The following is a 15582-nucleotide window of genomic DNA, read 5'->3' as shown; positions in this document are numbered from 1 at the left end:
GTCTGAAATATATTTTCAAACTTTATTATGGAAAACCTTAAATGTTCACAAAGTAGAGATAATCACAATGAATCCTATGTATTCATTGCCTCATCTCACTAGTTTCATATCACAGACAATCTTACTTTATCCTCACACTCCCACATTACTTCCTTCTACCTTCTGTAGTAATCTAGTAGGAAATCCCAGGCCTCATATGATTTCATTGGTAAATATTTCAAGGTGTGTCTCTGAAGGAGAATACAAATTATTTAAACTCCTATTAAGTGCTGCCGGGCTTTGTTGTGGAGAGGAAGCTGAGTGCTTAGAAACAGGCCTTCCATTGCATTTTATTGTAGTTAATTTGGTGTGTGTGGGGGGGTCCTGGGGATCGAACCCAGGGTTGCTTAATCACTGAATCACATTCTCAGCCCATTTTTTGTTTTATTTTGAGACAGGGTCTCATTAAGTCCTTAGGGCCTCAACAAGTTGTAGAGGTTGGCCTGGAACTTATGATCCTCTTGCCTTAGCCTCCAGGCGTGCACCACCATGCCCAGTTTATTGTAGTTAATTTGTGTTTAGAAATATGAGTTTATATACTACTTAGATATTATAGTAAATATCAAGGGATTTGAAATGTTTTTTTTTTCTGTAAATATATCTGTGAAGACATGAATTACCATCATGTGTGAAGCTATGTGACAGTCCTCATTTCATAGCCAGCCTACAATTTGCTTTGTCGTCCCCTGCCACCCTCCACCCCGCTCCCACCATCTGCCCATTGCTTCCTTCTTTAAATGCAGAGAGACAAGCAGCATATAATGCTGTTTTGGGTGGTTTTCTAGAAATCTGATACACATTAAAAAGGAGAAAGAGGGTACAGGAGGGAGGGAGAGTGGGAGAAAGCCAAAAAGGAAGGGCGGAAGGGGAGATTTGAGTTGAGAGAAAAGAAGGCAAAAACAGCGAGAGATGAGAGCAGGACTGCCAGGTTGTCCCCACAGCGAGCCTCCCTGTGCCCTCCCTCCTCTCTTGGTCCTCAGTTCTCTATCTCCACCTTTCCTGGCTTCCCCTGTGGTTTGTATCCCCTTTTTTGGGGGCAGTAACTTAACTTTGCTGGTGGCATTTAAGGTCAGGAAGTTTGCTGATTTCTCCCTTAGAGGGTGTTTCTATAAGATAAAGGTTGTGAAATAAAACTTAAAAAAAAATGGGTACTAATTGTTGTGCTTTATTTGCTTTTATACAAATATTTAGGAATATTTATTCACTCTCCTAATTTAAAAAGTTGGGTACCTAGGGCTGTGGGCTAGTTGGACTTCTCATCCTCTGTGGATGAGCCATACAATGTTATAAAAACACTAATTTTATATAGACTTTTGGGTTTACTTTAGATGCTTTTACTGGAAAATTGTATAATGATTTTTCCTTTTTCTGTGTTCTCTTTTTTTGCCCACTGACTGGATAAATTGATTCTGCTCAAATTTGCCTCTGCAGTTCACGAGATTCCTTTGCAGTTCACCGTTGGAGGTAAGAGTTACTGACTGACTTTGATACTAGAATTGTTAATTGAGTATCAATATTGGTATCTTTCATTAGGCATTTATTTGACAATTTAGGAGTGATCATTTTGAAGTAACACATTTTTCAATAATAGTAATGGGATGAGTACAGCCTTTTTTGGTAAAATTTTCTACAAGTTACAGCTATTCACCTTCATAACTGGTCACTGCTCCTTTTTAAGTTCATTTCTTTCTCAGTAAGTAGAGTGAACAGTCCTTCACTTTAAATAGTCTTGTATCTCCATTATTCCCACAATTGTTTATTTAACTCTATATAAATTAACCTTGTGTTAAGAGACCTGGAGAAATCACAGGCAAAAGCTGTAATTGAGGAGGTTTCACCTGGTTTGAGAGACCATTTTAAAGCCCATGAGTTGACTGGACAGGAGCAGGGGATTTGCAGCGAGCTTCTGTTGCCACACAGGCATGGTTTTGGGTGCTTCATTTTCTGTTCATTGAACACTCATCCTGGTTCTCAGTACAGAACTGAGGATCCAGTAATTATATTTTAAGATAAAGAAAAACGATTCGATGTTTAGAGAACCAGGTATCATTGTGAGCTGCAGTTGCAGAAAAACTTGTAGGTGATTGGCAAGACCTGGAAAAAGAACATGTTTTCACTCATCAGCCACATGATCTTGGGCAGATCCCAGCTTCTTGGAGCCTTAGTTTTCTTATCTTTAAAATGCAAATAATAATTCCTACATCTCAAATGAGGCCACAAAGAGGAGCAGGTGTGAACCATGCTGCTGGAATCCTATGGTATTTGTGTTCTTCCCTTAGGTGATGCTTCAGCGCACACATGCCAGCTCTGCTCCTTGCTTTCCTCTTGCCTTTCCTGTTGCATCTATTGCTTATTTCACTTTGTGCTTCTTTCCCTGTTTCCAGCTCATTCAAACCACATTCCTCTCCATGGTTGAGCCTCAGTCTTATGTCCTTTGTAAGCCCATCTTTGACCTCCCCACATACTGGCAGTTATTCATTTTCTGTTTCTGTAACCTTGTGTTCATTTGGTTATTGAAACAGTTTTTGTTCATGATGAGTTATGGTGCCCACCCTGGCACGTTAAACACTCCGGTGGCCAGTTTGAGTGATCTCCAAGGGAAAGGGACCAAACCAGAAAGACTGGTACCATCCAGGTTTGGTCACATTTTCTAAACCTCCAGTGTCTGAGGGGCATGTGGGAACAAAGAAATATTCTGGGCTTTGAAATGGGAGGCACTTAGGTGGCCCAAGGACCGTTAACTGCCATGAGTCTAATGAAATTGTTGGGTTATAATAATGACATCCTGCATTGCTGTTTTGCAATCTAAAAATGGAAATAATACTTAGAAGGTCATTAAAATTAAATGAGTTGATTTGTAACAAACCTGAGCACAATGCCTGAAAAATTGAGTTTTAAATAAGAACTTAGTGTAAAGCAAAAACCAAACCAGAAGAAACTTGCAGGCAATATACATTTTATAGTCTGTTCTTTAATTGAAGAAGCAATTTCTACTATAGAAGCAGTAGGAAGTATCACAAAGGAAAAGATCAAAAAATTAATTATATAAGGATATATAATTTTGTCCATAAAATATATATAATAAAAAGGCAACTTGGGTGAAGTGTAATTAAAGAGTTATTATGTTGAATATAATGATCTTTTAGAATAAAAAACTTCTGTTTCTTTGAATAACATTTGGTTAGATTTGATCAAGTAGTCAATGAGGTAAAATGCAAATTCTAGTCAATATGTTTTAAAAGTTTATAGTAATCAAAGGAGGAGATACACAAAATATTAGCATCAACTATGAAAAGTTAAATCATTTTACTCTTCAAATAAAGGACCCACAGTGGGTAGAGGTGCATTGGTAGCCTTGATAGTGGTTTTTGTAATCATGTCATAGAGTTTCATTAAGAACTTAGAGGAGTGACCTGGAGTAAGGGTTTTAAGGAGAAGGCAGCTAAGTTGAGTTGCTCCCCTGCACAGCTGGGACTTAAACAGGGCCTGCCTGATGGCTTAGTGAGTGGCAGCTACCCCCCAGAGCTCCTTCAGCAGCCCTGAGCCCAGGATTCTGTATTTTTGCCACCACACAACACCTGAGAGCCCAAGCAGAGCCAAGGCAGGAGGATGTTAGAAGTCTCAGAATGTTTAATTTTGCCATTAAGTTTATTTTAGCTGAAGAAGGGAAATTACAGATATGGTAAATACCCAACACCTACCTAATTTTGAAGGAAAGAAAAATAAGTTTGGTAGAGACACATACTTGAGACTTGCAGTTGAAAATAAAGCTGACTTTAAACTTAATTTTGTCTACAAAAGCTTCTATGAATGAACCATGTCCCTTTGTTGTAAGTCCTAAACAGTTAACTGCCACATGAATCTAATGAAATTGTCAGGTTATAGTAATTACATCAGTAATTTGATATGTTGTCATTTGAATGGACCATGTGTGGAGAGTCAGCTCCTTCCCTCTGTGGAGCTGACCCTTTTACATTCCTGTAAGCTGAAGACTAATAGCGCTCATTAAGCTTTATGGGAAAAGAGCTTTTATCACCTCGTCAAGTCAGGCCGCATATTTCCATTCTACTTCAATTCTGTGTGGCTCTGTGGCTGCTGATGTGCACTCCCTGCTAGGTTTACATCGGACCTCTGCCTTACAGACATTTTTATTGACATTTCTGAGTCTGAATTACATTTTGTGTGGCACCACTTACAGATGTCTTCAATTAAATGTAGGTAAATAAAAGGGATTATATATCAGAGGCCAAAAGATTCTTGAAATTCTCTTTAGAGTCAAACTTTGCCAGCCAGTCCAGTTGGTCGCAGCCTCATTGTCATATTTAGAAGTAGAGCAGCAGAGGGCGAGGAACAAGTGTTGGGAACAAGTCATGCCACACATGCACGGGGACAACTTAGACTGCTCGCTTTCTCGGCCTTCTGTTCCTTCCTTTCCCATCCCTAAAATCTTCTGGGAAGTCAGCACCTGTCATATATAGGAACTGTGCTTAACTTTGCCTGCATCGTTGATTCTTACAGACGATCTATTACTTCTTAGGAAAAAATCAAGCCCAGAGAAGTAGATTAGATTAGCTAGGCACTCCACAGCACAGCCACGAGTCTGGAGGAGGTGGCGCAGTGAGAAGCTGGAGCACTACTTGAAGAGAGTGATGAATTGGAGGTGCACTTGGTAAAGCCCACAGCAGGGCTTTTCAGCCTTGGTGCCCAGGGCATCTTGGGCTGGGGGAGTCTTAGTTGTAAGGACCATTAGGAGCCTAGCTGCACCTTTGGCCCCTGCCCACTAGATGCCAGTATATCCTCCTCCCCTGCCCTAGTTGCCGTAAATGGTCTTCAGACTTTGCTAGGTGTCCCTAGTGGACAAAGTTGTTCCTTGTTGAAAACCACTGCCCTAGAGCAGTCATAAGAAAAAGAAAGAAAAAAGGTGGAAAGAGGTAGAGTTAATAAGCAAATAGTGAAGATAAGATATGATGATAGAGTGTTCAGTTTAATAGAAGATAAGGAAGAGTGAACAGAAAGCAAGTGGGACAAATGGAGAGTAAGTAGCAAGACGGCCCTTAAATCTAACCGTGTTGATTATTAACTGTGAAGGGTCCCAGTCAGAACCCTTCTGTTCAGAATGTCCTGCATCTGCACTGCAGAACAGTAGCCGGTGGTCATATGTATTGCTGAGCTATGTAGGAACTGTATTTGAATTTTAGTTAACTTTAAGTAGCCACATGTGGCCAGGGGGCAATACAGTGTCATACTGTGGGGAGTTGACAGAAATGTTGTAACATTGGATTGTGATAGTTTTACCATTTTATAAGTTTGCTGAAAATCAGAATTCTGCAAAATGTAGAAGAAAGAAAGGCCAAGAGTGGGTCCTGGAGAAATGAAGGGATCTTGGAAAGCTAGTAATGGAGAGATGAGGTTGGGGGGAGAATGAGTTAAGCTGGAAAGAAGTCTGAATAATTTCTGGACACTAAGAATCAGCTGTCCATAGAGTTGTGGAGAGAAGGCTAGGAAGAGGGTTGAGCTGTGAATTGGGGAAGCTTTCATCTGTTCTCCAGCCTAGTACTTGGTTGACCCAGCTGTGTTTAAAGAGCTAGGGCCTGTGCAGAAAGAGGTAACTGAAGGGGACATAGACATCCTTAAAAGAATGGTTAGCATTCCACTGATGGCACTGAATAGTGAGCAGGGAAAAGCTAGGTTGTAGCTTGGTTCGCTGGGCAAAAGTTGAAGTATAAGTAGGGATGTTTTTCTGGTCATGGAGGTTAGGAAACAGTTGTTGGTTTTTCAGGCTGAGTCCCATATTCTTGAATCAGAAGTTGAGCAGGCTGTAGACCAGAGGCACTAATTAGAATTCTGGAGCAAGATCACTGGGATTGTCATTTGACTGCTCTTCCCTTCACTTGGATCTGAGTGTACTCCTGGCTGGGACAGGGCTGCGAGCTAGGCTAATGACAAGGAACTCAGTTACTAACTGAAGACGCTGTTCCTTGCCCAGCAAGAGGAACTTGTATGTGCTGGCCAGAGTGTACTTCTGAGCTTATGGCTGGTTACTAGAGGAACGAGCTTACTTCCATCTGGTTTTTGGACACCATCAAGACAATATAAATTGAAGGGGAGTATAGTTCATAGTAAAATGATAGCACTTGGAAGTCCTTTTCTAGAAATTGATCCTGAATGATAAAAGTATCAAAACTGATTCTGAGAAAAAAGAAAGCACACTTAGAATAGAAAATCAAGCATTAAATACCACAAAATCATCTTGTTAAAGATTTTTCTGCATGAATTTGGATTAGTTATGGTATCTTAAAATCTTAAGTTCATTCAATCTATCTTCCTGCTGGATCTGGCTTCCTTTAGCAAGTAGTAGCATTCATCATTACTCCAAGGACCTTTTTAACTGTGTTGGAAATTAGGGTCATCTTCCTTGACAGTTTTCATTGCCCATTAGATGTGCATGAATGCTTCAGAAGATGTGTGAATAGTAAATCCTGGGGTGGATTAGTTTCCATGGGGATGTCAGTCTTGTTTGATCTTGGCATTCATTGAGTTCTCAGTCTGGAATGTCACTGTGGGATGTGTTTTCCCTCATAAAAAGATCGGAAAAGCAGGAGTCTCAAATTGAACTGACATTAAAAAAAGGGCCCACATAAGGATAGTAACTCTTGATTTTTAGGTATATGTTGTAATGTTCAATAAATATTGACTAGCTAGTAGAATTAAGAAGTTTCGGATTCTGTTATTTTGTGAGCCATTTTGGTGGTGCTTTACTAAAAATCTTTTTTTTAAAATATTTATTTTTTAGTTTTAGGTGGACACAGTATCTTTATTTTATTTTTATGTGGTGCTGAGAATCGAACCCAGTGCTTCACGCATGCTAGGCAAGCATGCTACCACTTGAGCCACATCCCCAGCCCCAAAATATTTATTTCTTAGTTGTAAATGGACACAGTATCTTTATTTCAGTGTGGTGCTGAGAATCGCACCCAGTGCCTCATGTGTGCTAGGTGAGCACTCTACCACTGAGCCATAACCCCAGCCCCTAAAACTCTTTTTATTGAAGTGTGTTAGGTTTTAAAATATAAAGAAATATCAGATTAAAGAAAATCTTGATTTTTATCTATTCTTTATAAGTTTCTTTCTTATTTTGGACACACTTATTAAATTCCTCAGTTACTTAAGCTTTGTAAAGTTCAATTAAAATTTTTGTCACAGTGTCTCTAGTTTTTAGTTTTAAATGTTAAGAGTAAGCCCTTTTGGTTTGTTATGGTTTAAATATTATGTGTCCCCTAAAAAGCTCACATGTGAGACAATGCAAGAAGGTTTAGAGGTGAAATGATGGGGTTATGAGAGCCTTGACCCAAGCAGTGAATTAATCTCATGATAGGGATTAGCTGAGTGAAAACTGAAGGCAGGAGGGGTGTGGCTGGAGGAGGTGGTCATGGGGTATATAGTTTGTCTGGCAAGTGGAGTCTTTCTCTGTTTTCTGAGCTGTTTTCCTCTACCACACTCTTCCGCCATCACATTCTGCCTTACCTTGGGCCCCAAGGAATGGAGCCGGCCGTCTATGGACTGAAACTGTGAGCCCCCGAATAAACTTTTCCTCTTCTGATTGTTCTTGTCAGGTCTTTTGATTGTAGCAGTAGAAACGCTGACTGAAACATGGGTTCTTTGAAATATTTAAATTCCTAACAATTACATATTTGAGAAACACATTTACTGAACCCTTTCTTCATCATGTTGAACAGCACCCAGGGGCACATTGTGATTCTGTTTCAGTGTGGTGTACCACAGAAGCAGTGTCTAGTGAGAAAAACCCCAAGTTGAAAATTGAAGATTCTAGGTTTTGGTTCTTCCTGGCATGTTCCTAAACTGGCTTTGTAATCTTGGGCAAGTCCCTTAATCATCCTGGCCCTTATTCTTTCAAGAGAGTGACTAGAGTATCCTAGAGGGAGAAGTCCCTCAAAACTGAGTGAATGAGCCAACATTTTAATGTATTTTATGGCTTCTTTTCAGCTCAGATATTATAAAGCAAGGCAAATAGAATTCACTCCCCTGTCCTACAGCTTGCTATAGTCCTTCAAGTTTCGTTTTTCTTTTTATGTTCTCAGACAAGCTGCCACTTTACTTTAGGATCATTCTACTCACTTCTTGCGTTAAAAAAAAAAGTGCCGTCCCATTACCAAGCATACATAAAGGCATATATCTCTTACTTTTGCTATTAGTGTGGGTTCAGTCATCGATGTGTAACTTCCCTTTTATTCAGAGAGCTAGGAGTTGGGTAATTGAGAACTGTATGCGAGCATTGCCGCAGACTCAGAGTGCATACCCTCTTACACTGAGTGGCAAAGATGGGTGTTTATTGACATGATCCAAAGTTATGGGGACATAGAAATAGGAAGGAAAGGTATATAAACTTTACATTATGCTCTGATTTTGGTGTTTAACTTACTTTAGAAACTATTCAGATATCCAGAGATTATTCATTAACTTATTAATATAAGCTGGGTATAGTGGTACCTGCCTATAATTTCAGCCACTCCAGAGGCTGAGGCAGAAGAATTGCTAGTTTAAGGCCAGCCTAGGCAATTTAGTGAGCCCCACTCTCAAAATAAAAAAAAAATAAAAAGGACCGGGGATGTAGCTTAGTGGTAAAGTGCCCCTGGGTTTAATCCCCAGTACCAAAAATAAAAATTTAAAATAAATTTATTTACATGTTAAAATTATCAGGGGATCTTAGAAATTGCTCAAGCTGTCACAAAATATAATATATAATCATTAGGGAATTGCAAATCACAGCCATAGGGAGATACCAGTTTATACCTGTTTGGTTATGGATGTGGAGAAATCCAGACTCCTCTGCATTGTTGGTGGAAATGTAAAATGGGACAATTTCACTGGAAAAAAGTGAAAAGTACTTTAGAAACCTGTAGATAGAATTGCCATGCTATCCACCAATGTCACTTGTAGATGTATATACACAAAAGAATTAAAGCAGGTGGGGCTGGGGATATAGCTCAGTTGGTAGAGTGCTTGTCTCACATTTACAAGGCAGGGTTCAATCCCCAGCACTGGCAAAAAAAAAAAAAAATTAAAGCAGGTACATGAACAGTGCAGCAGGGTTCATGCAGCATGATTCACAATAGTCAGAAGGTAGAAGCAACCCAAGTGTCCACTGGTACATGAGGGATAAAAGATGGCATATTCATATAGTGGAGTGTTATGTGTGCAGAGGGCACACACTACATGACCCTTGTGAGACAAGCCAGTTACTAAAGAATGTGTATTATGAGTCCACATGTGATTTGTAGAATAGTTAAATTCAGAGAGACAGGAAGTAGAGTTGCAGTTGCCAGGGCCAATGGAGAGGTCATTGTTTAAATGGGTACATGTGGAATGCTGAAAAATTCTGGAGATGAATAATGGTGACAGTTGCACAACACTGTGAAGGTACTTAATATCACTTAGCTGTCCTCTTAAAAATGGTTAAAATAGTAGATTTTATGTGTATTTTACTATAGTTAAAAATGTTTAGCTGGGTGTGGTGGCACACACCTGTAATCCCAGCTGCTGGGGAGGTTGAGGCAGGAGGATTGAGAGTTCAAAGTGAGCCTCAGCAACTTATCAAGGCCCTCAAGCAACTCAGCTAGACCCTATCTCTAAACAAAAATATAAAAAAGGGCTGGAGAAGTGGCTCAGTAGTTAAGCACCCATGGGTTCAATCCCCAGTACAAAAAAAATATAAGTTTAAACATGTTTGTCAGAATTATAGTTCAGTTTAGTTGCATATAGATTTTAAAAATCTAAGCATCGTGTAGGAATACTGTTAAATTTTTTTGATGTATAATGAGTAGTGTTAGAAGTTCAGTTGAACTATTTTTTCATTAAACCTGCAGATTTATTTATTTTAAATCTACTGATGTATTATTATTAATAAATCTGAGAAAAGACAATTTTTTCTTCCTTAAACCCCAATTTAAAAAAATTCTTCTTTTTAGTTATACATGAAAGTAGAATGTGTTTTAACATGTTATACATACATGGAGTGTAACTTCACATTCTTGTAGTTATACATAATGTAGAGTTTCACTGGTCGTATATTCATATATGAAAATAGGAAAGTTATGTTATTTTCATATTCATATATGAAAATAGGAAAGTTATTCATTCTACTGTCTTTCTTATTCCCACTCCCCTCCTTCCCTTCATTCCCCTTTGTCTAATCCAAAGTACATCTATTCTTATCTACCTCCCCCTTATTGTGTTAGCATCTGCATATCAAAGAGAATATTTGGTTTTTTTTTGGGCAGGGGACTGGCTTATTTCATTTAGCAGCATGATAGTCTCCAATTCCATCCATTTTCGGGCAAATGCCATAATTTTATTCTTATTTAAGGCTGAATAGAATTCCATTGTGTATATGTACCACATGTTTTTAAATCCATTCATCTGTTGAAGGGCACCTAGGTTAGTTCCATATGTTAGCTACTGTGAATTGAGTTGCTGTAAACATTGATATGTCCATGTTAATATAGTATGCTGATTTTAAGTCCTTTGGGTATATACCCAGGAGTGGGATAACTGGGTCAAATGGTGATTTCATTTCAAGTTTTCTGAGGAATCTCCATATTACTTTCCAGAATTAAACCCCAGGTTTTAAACCAGTTTGATTTATCTAAAGATTCTGTAACTTGAATTCTTTCTGAGGTAGCAGTTTATGTAAGGAGTTTATTTTTTCTGAATTTGGAGATTTAATTAATGTATATATACGTTAATTAAATGTATATATAGAAACATATGCTTGTTTCTATAAATCAATTTTACTGAAAAGTAAAGACTTTTTTGAATTTTCTAGAGAGTTCTTCAGTTTAAGTTCACAACTTTAGCCACAGGTCAGAAATAAGCCCACTTGGCCTCCATTCAGATCTCAAAGAACTGTTTTCTTTAGTTAATTGATCTGACAAACATACAAACTGACAAACAAGATTACAAACCACATTTTCTGTCTTCTGTCATTCAACAGAAAGTAGATCTCCATCATCCATCCAATAGAGATATAAGTCCTACTATTACTCCCACTGTTGGGATAATTTATTGGTCCCGAGTAAACAAAAAACAAAAACAGAAGCATAAACTTACTAGAAAGGGAGAAAAAGACACAGGGAAATAGAGCGAGCCGTGTGAGAGCTCTGGTGCTGCTTGGGAATCTTCGGGAACCAAGAAAAGACATGCAAGGCTTGGTAGGTCATGAGGTGTGTCTCATTGACTTCCCTCCGTCAAATGAGTTCACGGGAACTTCTCAGTGGACGATCCCCAAAGCTGTTAGCTAATTTTCAAAAAGGTAAAATTATGACCTCATACACACAGAGCATGAACACATGTCAAATAAAATTTGACTCATTAGTTACTGCAAAGCCAATAAGACATTAAAATTGGCATAAAGAACATTTGAAACTAGATAGATATAGTTACACACACAGTTTAATAAAAAGATAGAGACGAGATTGCTAGATTAGATGAAATCTTACAGGATGGGAAACTGTAACCTTTGGGTTATTTGTTTCCCTGGATAGAAATATACAGGTTAACCCCAGCCACTGAAGGGTTGTAAAATAGCCAATCAATAGAAAATCAAGCCCAGACTGCACTGAAAGAACACCCAGCCCTATGGTCTGAATGTTGGTGTCCTGCCATATTCCTGTGTTGGAAGCTAGTACCCAACATGGTAGAGGTGGGGACTCTGGAAAAGTGATAGTGGTGAAGGCTTTTGGGATTACTAACTCCTAGAAGAATATATACCCATATACAAACACATGTTCTCTGTTTTTTTTTTTTTTTTGGTCCAGAGTCTTTGTCCAGCCATTAGTTAGACCAGTACATGTGAGGATGAATGGATTTAAAAACATGGGGACCGTGTACACAGGAGCTCTGCGTAAATGCAGGCCTTGCTCTGGACCCCACTGGCCCCTTCTTATAGTTTCAGCTGCCTTTAACAAATGCCATAGTGCCAGTGAGGCACGTGACAAAGAAGAGGGAAAGAAGCCACCCCTGTGTCTTCAAGGTCATGCTCTGGTTGGCCAAATGACACACCCCCTGTCATTTGACAGCCTTCTGATCTGACTGGGGCTTTGCATGCAGTGAGGTTGGCTCGCCCTCCTACTTGTCACCTAGACCAGTGTATCCAAAGCCCAATGTCCACACGAAGTGCCTGTGTGTCTTGTTAATGCCCATTCCTGGCTTCAGAGGTCTGGGGTGGGGCCCGAGATCTGAGATGATAAATGAATGCTGGTAGCACAGTGATGAGTGATTTTCCTGAAAGGAGGCAAAATATGGTCTATTCTGTTTGTTGATTCTATACCTTTTACATTTATTCTTTTGACATTTGGTCTGACCTTTGATTTCCACCCAGCTTTGGATTCAGAAACTACTTTAGAAAAAATTTCCATCTGTAAGATCTAACTTCAGTTTTGATCTGTGAAATATATCACCAAAATTTAAACCTGTCCTCTTTGGTCTCTTCCTTTTTATTTCTTCCCCAATTCTGTTACGTGTCAATGACTAAATTCCATTTCCAATTTGGGATAAATTATTTTAAGTTCTGATGTAATAAGTGGATTCTACCAAATTGAAAAATTGTTATTGTGTGTATCCAAGTCCGTTTTCTGTTGTTAATAACACAATACCAAAGACTGAGAAAGTTACAGAGAAAAGAGGTATGTTTTGGCTCATGATTCTTGGCCAAGGTTGAAGGTTGTTTCTGGTGGTGGCCTTCTTATTGGCAGAGCAGGAAGCATAAGAGAGAACTAGCCAAACTGGCTTTTATGTTAAAACACTCTTAAGATAACCTATTCTCCATAAATGCATGAATTAATTCATTTTTGATCCTACTTCTGAATACCTCATAATGTTGGGTAAATTTAGCATGTGTTTAGGATGAGACAAACAATTTTTAGGTCCTAGCATTGTGGTACATTTATTACAATTTATGAACCAATTTTGCTGCATTATTATTCACTAAAGTCCATAGTTTACATTAGTGTATTCTTCGTGCTTTTTACATTCTCTGGGTTTTGACAGAGGTGTAATGATGCATCCACCATTACTGAATCCTAGGGAATAGTTTCACTGCCCTAAAGTCCCTTGTGCTGTACTTGGTTTTTGCTCTCCTGCTCCTACCACCTGTGGCAACCACTGATCTTTTTAATCTCATGTTTTGCACTTCTAGAGTGTGAATGGTTGGAATCATATGGTATGTCGCCCTTTTGCTTTTTACTCTAACTTCTTTCACTAGCATTATGCTTTTAAGGTTCTTTCTTGTCTTTTTGTGATTTTGATAATTGATTCTTTTTGCCAATTTTCCATTGTATGAATCTGTTCACCTATTGAAGGACATGTTAGTTGCTTCCAGGTTTTTCAATCATGAGTAAAGCTGTTGTAAATAACTATGTGCAGGTTTTTATGTGGTCATAAGTTTTCAACTCATTTGGGAAATATCATTTAGAATTATTTTGAAACACTTAAATGTTTTGTGTATTAAAATAAGTAATATAGCCAGGCAGGGTGATGCTTGCCTCTAATCCCAACATATCAGGAGGCTGAGACGGAGGATCACAAGTTCAAGGCCAGCCTTAGCAACTTAGTGAGACCTTATCTCAAAATTAAAAAGGGGGGTGGGGCTAGGGACTGGGGATGTAGCTCAAAACCAAAAAATAATGATAAAAATAAAATGGAGACTCTGGAGGCTGAGGCAGGAGGATTGTGAGTTCAAAGCCAGCTTCAGCAAAATTGAGATGCTTTGCAACTCAATGATACTCTGTCTCTAAATGAAATACAAAATAGGGCTGAGGATGCGGTTCAGTGGCCGAGTGCCCCTGAGTTCAATCCTTAGTATCCCCCAAAAAACCCCAAATAAAATGGATAATGTAGTTTGATCTATGTTAACTGATAATTTTACAAATATGTAAGAAATAATTTTTAGCTGCCACTCATGTACACACCTGCAGTCAAAAAGTGTCCAAACTAGTAGCATATTGGAGCATGGCACCATAAAGTTCAGTGCCTGAGCTTCCATGTGTTATTAAATGATTGGAGAGCTGATTTCTGAGTTCACAGATTTAATTGTTTCCATTTTTATCTTTTTTTAGTCTTAGACTCTCTTATTCTTTCCTTGATTTCAAGTGTTAAGTAATTTGAATCAAGGGATTGTTTTTGAGAGGAAGATACCCTATTGTGGTGATTTCATGTCATGAGGAAGGAAGGAACTGATTCTATAGATGTGTCTGAATTTGTAGGCAGACATCATACGTGCATTTAAATCCTTTTATTTTTTGGCATTATAAACTAGGCACTGAAATTTTTCTGAATGAAAGCCAGAGGGGAGTGACCTGGAGGATCTGGCTAATCCCCCTGAAAGGATGGTAAAGGGAGTCACAATCTCAGGTTCACCTGCAGCCAGTTCTCCATAGCTGTCACTTACTTGTTGAAAACTTTGTATTTATTTGTACTAACCACGTTAAGAACAGCAGATGGTTATCCATGGGGCTGAGACAACTGGATGTACTTTTAGGAAAATAGCTTCTCAGCTGCTTTACCTTGTCTTCCACTTTTGAAATTTGATTTCTTTTCTCCCTTGTAGGTCCATGAGGGACCTACAAGGGAGAAAAGGAACTCATCCCTATTTTAGTTGTCAGAAAACATATTGGAAAGAAAAAAAGTAGAGCAAAACAGACTTTAAGAAAACAAACAGCATTCATTGAAATACTGCTTTTGATGTTGCTATATTTACTGATTTGGATATATTAGGAGTTTTTGAAACTGAGTTTGCTTGAATGTATTTGATTGGCTGACTTTTTATAATAGCATAAAAATAGCATTAGTCCAGGAGCTAAGAGGCCAGTTTTTGAATCAGTTTGTAGTTTCTTGGTTTTCTGATATTTGTACTGCCCATTTGACTGTGGTATTTCAGGTTTCTTCTTGTATGCAGTGAGGGAGCTCAGGGTAGGTAGGTATATAAGTCTATTTTTTCCTGAATAATTATGAGATATCTCCTATCTGTGTAAAGTGCTTTTGCAAGATCCAAGTTTCCAGACCAGTTGAGAGATAGGAATAATGCTTGTGGTTGGACACATTAGTTATGACTGGACTCAGAGCAGAACACACCTGTGAATAAGAGTCAGATTATCAAATGGGAGGTTCAGGGGTGAGAGAAAGGATGACAGTTGGAAACTGAGAAGGTAATTGCAATTAGAAAAGATATTTCAGCTGGTACAACATTTAGGACTGATTTTTGTTTGTTTGTTTTTTGGTACTGGGGATTGAATTCAGGGGCACTCAACCACTAAGCTACATCCCCAGCTCTATTTTGTATTTTTATTTAGAGTCAGGGTCTCACTGAGTTGCTTAGCGCCTCACCTGTTGCTGAGGCTGGCTTTGAACTTGCGATCCTCCTGCCTCAGCTTCCTGAGCCGCTGAGCTGATTTTTATTTAGGATTAATAGTATATATTGTTTATTGAGAATTTGCTCATTGAGCTCATCCTTGTATACTTTATAAGGAC

At 38.7% G+C, this 15582-nt stretch overlaps 1 protein-coding gene across 5 annotated transcripts in view; it reads left to right on the top strand.

Annotated features, from left to right (window-relative positions):
- Ate1 (arginyltransferase 1) overlaps positions 1 to 15582 on the top strand; it is a 148416-nt gene that overhangs the window by 35252 nt on the left and 97582 nt on the right. For all 5 annotated transcript variants that reach the window (XM_048791316.1, XM_015498342.2, XM_015498343.2 and 2 more), the window contains one exon: positions 1471 to 1503. In XM_048791316.1, the coding sequence (XP_048647273.1) occupies positions 1471 to 1503 (33 nt within the window). The remainder of the gene's footprint in view (positions 1 to 1470; positions 1504 to 15582) is intronic.

This window comes from Marmota marmota, unplaced genomic scaffold (genome assembly GCF_001458135.2).
Source record: "Marmota marmota marmota unplaced genomic scaffold, marMar, whole genome shotgun sequence".
NCBI lineage: Eukaryota > Metazoa > Chordata > Mammalia > Rodentia > Sciuridae > Marmota > Marmota marmota.
The sequence above is the reverse complement of the archived record's forward strand: the minus strand, read 5'-3'. Positions and strand labels throughout refer to the sequence as shown.